A 6,540-nucleotide genomic window follows, 5' to 3' on the forward strand; every position below is an offset into this window, starting at 1 on the left:
GGAATTCGCATTTTGCATTCTTACCAAACACAGCCCAAAGTGTTAATGTGAAGGCTCTGTTTGGAAAGAGTACAATTACAAATATGTACAGTATAAATACATACAAAATTGTATAAAACATAAAATTTTGCGCTCTACGTATTTGTATTTGTACTCCTTCCAAATGGAGACGAAGTAACAAACTCATTAAAGTCCATAATCAGTAGTTCAGTTGGTCACCCTCTGTGCCCCTTTATTTGAGTTCAAACCCATAGAAAGACAGTCTCTCAACATAGTGGCATCCCTATCACCAGTTCAATAACCGGCTAACTAGGGTTTTAATACTAGGTTTTAAGTATATACAGACCAACATATATCAGTTTTGGAGGCTACTGGCACATGGGCGGAATGGCCGCCTCCCGCCTGTTCAATTCCACCCTTGGATGATTCTGATAGTTTTTCTGTCATAAGAGCACTCATGGGAAGGAACTAAAGTTAACTTGTTATATTGATCTAACCTAATTCTCGAGGAGTATCTGTCATGTGAGGTCTGATAAACTCGGGGATAGCATGGTAAATTTAAGGGTACATGAATTAAGAACTATGAATTTTACTTGAAAGTCAGCAGACGGCTGACACAAGCAATTCTGTAAGCAATCCAAAAGTGGAAAAAGAAGCAAAAGGAGGGGAACCACAGTGGAGTCAGGGCAGAGCTATTTATTTCTGTTCTGCCATTCTATCATGAAACCATGATTGAAGAGGTGGTGGGTAAACCTCTGAGAGCCTGCGTTTCCACATTAATTCTTCACTGCCTGCCGACACTTTATTTACCAAAGCAAGCAGGCATGGCATTAAGAAACAGAAAGGAACAAAAAGGAAGGAAGAAACAGAGAAAGAGAGGAAGAGAAAGTAACAGTACGACCCATGAACCATTCTTTTTTCTTTTGGTTCTATTACTTTAATAAACTCAATTAATGCAATATACAGATACTTGTTATACATCTCTCAGTATAATGTTTTGAATTGACCAAATAATTCTCCTCACTTGACCTTTTGGATTCTTCAAATACAAGATGAGCTGAATCTGAAATACCAAACCACACCCAAACAAGAATAGAAAAAAGAGGCTGCTCCTACCTATAACAACATCAATTTCAAAAAGAAGAAGAAAGAAAGAAAGAATGAACGAAAGGGAGAAAGAAAAAGAAGATGAAGATGAATGTCTTATATATGTGACAAAGGACCCCTGAGGAAGAGAGAGAGAGATAGAGAGAGTGAAGGCTAAAATAGCCAGTGAGACACTAATAAACAAGGAAAAGTAGCTTATTATTCGAAATGGAGGATCTTCCTTAGCCTCATCTGCCATTTGCAAAGGAAGAGGATCTATAGCTTCCTCCCTGAACTGCCATCATGGATGATTTCCTGCCATAATGCAGATGTGACCGGCTGCAACAGATTGAGGGATCTCTTTCTTTTTCTTCTCTTTATCGGCTATTCTTTTCTTTTTTCCTTCTTCTTTGGCCCTTGTCTTTCATTAGCTCATTTGTTCCCCAATTAGATCAAGACCAACAAGGAGAAATGTAATCCCTTGAAAGAGTAGGAAGTAGAAGTGGATCCCTTGTGCTGATAACAGGCTACGGATGGAAGCCGTAAGCAAGAGGAAAGCTAGAGCAAGCTCTTTTCTATAAATCTTATTTATCTTCTTCCGGGGAAGTGGAGGAGGTGCTTCTTGTTGTTCTTTCAATCTATTCAGCTCAGACAACTCACTTTCTGAAGCTCCTCTGTGGAGCTGTGGGAGGCTAATGGACTTTGATTCCCGCTCTGCTGCAGCCAGTAGATCAGACTCAGATGCCCTACCTGCCTTCTTGGTGACAACCCACTCATATGAGCTTCCCAATTTGAACAATCCAGATATCATGGCATTGAACTTGGTCACAGACATGGTATTCTCAAAGAGGAGGTAAGGAATAATAAAGGGGAATGATTTTGGAGCTGGGAGAATGTTGAGGAATGACATGAAGGCAGGAATGTAGCAGATGACCCAAACAGGTAGCTCAGCCTCAGGTACGAACATAGTTAGGGGAAGAATTATGCAAAACAATGTGAAAGAATAGAATGGGAGGATCAGCTTCCTCAATAGAAAGAAGAGAAATATCAAGTTTGCTTTCTTCAAGGCTGATATCTGCATATAACAACAACAAGAACCCCTCAGAATTCTAACCAACATGTTTTCTATATATGAAATTCTAACAGAAATCTACATGAAAAGATCCATAAGATGTTGAGAACCAAGATACCTTTGAAGTTATGATAGCTGGAAGACACAATCGGAAAAGATGCATTGGACCTGAGTGCCATCTGTGTTGCTGCTTCCTGTAAGCTTCGAAGGACTCAGGAACTTCACAAAGGACCTGAAAAAAAAAAACAGTTATAAATGAGTAAGATTACCAAAAAGCAATGAAGATATAATTCCAGATTGAATTGAATGACTAAAATTAGCATTACCTTCACATCATTGAGGAAAATAAACTTCCAACCATTGAGATGGGCACGGACAGCTATGTCCATGTCCTCTACAGTCGTCCTTTCAAGCCAACCTCCAGACTCCTCCAGGGTTTTGATTCTCCAAACTCCAGCTGTCCCATTAAAACCAAAGAAGTTTAAGAATACTCCATTGACCTGCTGCTCCACCTCAAAGTGAAAGCACAGATTAATATTTTGAAGGCGGGTCAACAAGTTCTCATCCTTGTTAACAAATGCCCACCGAGCCTGAACCAGCCCAAGTTCAGGATTATCCTACAAAACAAGGTAAAAGAGATACAGTGAGTTACAAACTGTGAAAGTGTAATAGAAAACCTGCCAAAATAAGTTATGTGAGTGCTTATCCACCTTAAAATGAGGAACTGTCTGCTTAAGGAAATCTGGGTTTGGTTGAAAATCTGCATCAAATATTGCAACAAACTCGTACCCCTTCACATAATCACAGCTCATTGCTGACTTGAGGTTCCCAGCTTTGTAACCTGTTCTAACCAAGCGATGCCGATAAATAATGTTAATACCACGTTGGCTCCACTTGGAGACTTCCCCTTTGATTAGCCACCGGATGTTCTCATCATCAGAATCGTCAAGAACTTGAATCAGTAAACGTTCTTTTGGCCAATCAAGTTGGCAGACAGCAGTGATAGACTGCTCATATACCTGAAGCAGGTCAATGCCAAAAGTTATCAGCACTAGGGAAGCTAACTGTTTCAGATGTCCCTATAAGTTTCTGTTAATTTCTACTGTTGTAATTGCTTATTATGTAGATTGGAGACCTCAATTTGGACATTGAATTGAACTTCACTAACAGATTTGAGAATAAATTGAGAAGTGAGAACTAGAACTATTAACCTGAAAGCAAAGGGGGGCTAATTTCTTACCTCTCTCTCATTACACATTGGAATCTGAACAAGAACCATAGGGTAGTCATAGCTGGATCCCTCCATATCCTCTGACTTGAATGGATCCCCTTCAATCCTTGGCTTAATTTTCTTGTATTTGATCCAGAAGCACCCAAGACACAGTACCATCCGGTCTAAAGACTGGATTATGAAGAGAATAACACAGAAGCTTGAGAGGGCTTGAATTGGAGGAGCAATGTACTCTGCTCGGAATTCTAACCAGGAAACGTAAACTATGTGGAGCCAACCCTGGATCTCAGAAGTCTGCGGGATGTGCAAATTGGAGTTCCGGAGATAATGCCAACCATTGAAGTGCGCAATTACCTCAAAAGCCAGAACTGCCAAGGAGAGTGCTAAGAAGCCTCGAATGAATCTGAACAGCATCCTTCCCTTATCCAACTTCTCACTTTCTATGGCAACTCCCTGCCCGAAGATCAACCTTTTCTTAATAGTCCCCAGCAAAGCCCACAGGACATTTGCGAGCCACGCAACACAGCCGGCTGCTCGATGGGCTTTGAGAAGCAAAACCCATGTAAATTGCTTCGCGTTCTTCCCACGGTCCTTGTCAACCGGCCGGAATGCAGCATCTGGACCATCAATCTCCAGAACAGAATAGTTGGGATTCTCCATGGTTACAACAACTGGAGTTCCCTTCCGAGTCTCCTTCACCCACCAAGCAGAAAAATCCAAGGTTGGAGCCATTTCCCCTGTGAAGGATTAGATTCACAGAAGACAAAACTACTTCCACACCCACGGAACAGAACTGTATGACCTTAAGAAATCTTCACAACCCAGATGGACCAGATCTTAAGAACAAGAAACCAACAGAACTCATTCAAGTTGAACTACATAAAACCAGATCCCCACCTCCAAAACTCAGATAACCACTTCAACTCTCCGCATTCCACTCCTAATGCAGCAACTAAAAGCCAAAGAAGAGTTGAAGGCTATTTTCTACGCTGAAGTCTCTACAAGCTACCACTGGGAAACCACCATCATGGGGAAAGGTAGCTGCTGTTGTAAAGCTCGAAACCGTGTGGGTTTTATTCAATAAATCCAAACCAAACACTTCCCTCCTTTTAACTTTCCAAATATTACCATGGGTGGATTGGATAGGATAGATTCTAATAAAGAAATGATTATTGCCAAAAAAGAAAAGATACAGAGCATAAACAAAAACCCACGAGCAAGAACAACCAAACCAGGTGAATGATAGATAAAATTGAACCTTTCAACGACAACCCATTTTAGGGTTTGGATGTTGAATAGAATTTAAGTTGCAGAAAGACGAAGAAGACGAGCCAAACTAGAAGAGTGACTAAAAAATTGAAACAGTAAAAAATAAGAAATGGGTTTAGAGGAATAGTTACAGAGAATGCAGATCCCAAATGGCCTCGATCTTCACCAAACCTGAGCTCCAAAGGCGAAGCCTCTCTTCCCCATTTCAGCTATTTCCTCTAAATAGAGCTTTGATAGCTTAAACCAGCTCATTCTGAACTGTTAGAACAATATATAACAGTCAAAAAGAAGGAAACAACATTAAACATGGAAAAACCATTTCTTTTTTCTTTCTTTAATTAATACAAACTAAAATCAATTAATACAAAAGAATATTCCTTCTGATTTCTTCTTTTTTTTGGGGGGGTGAAATTCTGCTTTCTTCTGGTTGAACAATGTAAAATCTAAAAACAAAACTCTGCTCACCCAAAAAGAAACACAATTTAAAAACAAAGGGTTTTTTTTGACAATTTAAAAATAAAGGGGTTACTAGTTTTTTTTTTTTTTTGGTATAATGGGTTACTGGGTTAGTTCCTCCTAACATGCCAAATTAATTTACAGACATAGTCGAGCATGTCAATGAAAAAAATAATATACCCATCAAATAAAAAAAATTAAGTTGGAAAATTTCTTATATGAACCCATCAAATGACCAAATTACCTTTCAAATTCTTTAATTAACTTCCATTAACATCTAAGAAGGGCATTACTGTCTGCAGAAAAGCATGATTAATTAATTGTTATGGGGTTTAGGTCCTACTAATTGTACTATTAAATAATTATAATAAGCTGATGATAGAAAGTGCTAATGTCTACGTTTCTTTTGTTTTGAAGGGAGATCTATTGATTTTTCTTATTCTCCCCTTCAATAATATAATAACAATAAGAGCATATTCCTCGCCGATTTAAAATGGGTATGAGTTTCTCCTCGCCATCCCCCACTGTGTCCTTACGATAGGGATGAACTTAAAGAACTGTTAGTGTGTTGAACGTCGGTACACATGTTACTTAAAGTTGGGAATGGGGTTCATGAAGGACAGACAGTCGAGAATGCACAGGGTAAAGCTGAGGTCTGGATTCACAGGACACGTGGTGGGTCCCCAGACTCAGTTGCCAGTTGTCTCATGTTTGGAGCATTAGAACCCACCTTTGAGTGGGCCCCACCTACATCCTCTAGGTAAAGAATCAGTATATTATAACCAATTAACCATCTAAGTTTGGTGGATTTAATTGGATTGTATAGAAAAGTTCCATGATGCTCTGCAGATGTTTTAAGTTTATTACTTGGTCTTTCAGTTAATAAGCTTTTAATGAAATTGGGGGATTCTAGTTGTTTGATTACTGAATCCAAAGATATTTTGTCTATTAAAAGACAAAGCAATAAGTTATTCAGTTATTAAGTGGCCTTTTTTTTTTGTTTGAAAGCAGCTGATGTGATTGGACTGAACAACTTATTAATATGTCTTTAAACAAGTTATTAAGGAGGTTGTAAAATGTAAACTCGTTAAAGGCTTAAGCTGAATTTTTCTTCTTTTGGCAGTTGGCTGAAACTGAATTTGAGTTCGTTATTATAGCCTTGAAGTATTTAGTTATTATTTAATTATTTTATCCATGGAAAGGCAAAAACAATAAATATTCAGTTCAGCCATTTTGACATTTAGCAAATTAGATGGCTCAAATGTTGAAAATGGGACTTCTACTTGCCATTGGAAATGAGATTTCTATGTACTCATTTAAAGCCACAATTCTAATTAACGAATGAAATCTTTATTTTCTAATTAATGAATAAGATCTTTTTTAAGGCATTATTAATATAATTATGCTTGGTATAATTAATGGTTAC

The 6,540-nt window shown here is 38.5% G+C and overlaps 1 protein-coding gene across 1 annotated transcript; it reads right to left on the reverse strand.

Moving 5' to 3' along the window:
* Positions 1-904: 904 nt before the first annotated feature.
* Positions 905-5,112, reverse strand: LOC104612365 (putative xyloglucan glycosyltransferase 5). Its single transcript, XM_010279757.3, has 5 exons — positions 3,399-5,112; positions 2,869-3,177; positions 2,485-2,775; positions 2,277-2,390; positions 905-2,161 (listed from the first exon to the last, which is right to left on the reverse strand). Exons 1-5 carry the CDS (start codon positions 4,119-4,121, stop codon positions 1,514-1,516), a joined length of 2,085 nt encoding a protein of 694 aa, XP_010278059.2. The 5' UTR covers positions 4,122-5,112; the 3' UTR covers positions 905-1,513.
* Between the last annotated feature and the right edge of the window lie 1,428 nt (positions 5,113-6,540).

This window comes from Nelumbo nucifera, chromosome 2 (genome assembly GCF_055504915.1).
Source record: "Nelumbo nucifera cultivar China Antique chromosome 2, China Antique-T2T, whole genome shotgun sequence".
NCBI lineage: Eukaryota > Viridiplantae > Streptophyta > Magnoliopsida > Proteales > Nelumbonaceae > Nelumbo > Nelumbo nucifera.

Coding starts and splice junctions, on each gene's coding strand:
- LOC104612365 (XM_010279757.3), bottom strand. CDS start 4,121: ATGGCTCCAACCTTGGATTTTTCTGCTTGGTGGGTGAAGGAGACTCGG. Junction 2,776..2,868: donor AGACAGTTCCTCATTTTAAG/GTGGATAAGCAC, acceptor CTTGTTTTGTAG/GATAATCCTGAACTTGGGCT. Junction 2,391..2,484: donor TTTTCCTCAATGATGTGAAG/GTAATGCTAATT, acceptor TTTTTTTTTCAG/GTCCTTTGTGAAGTTCCTGA.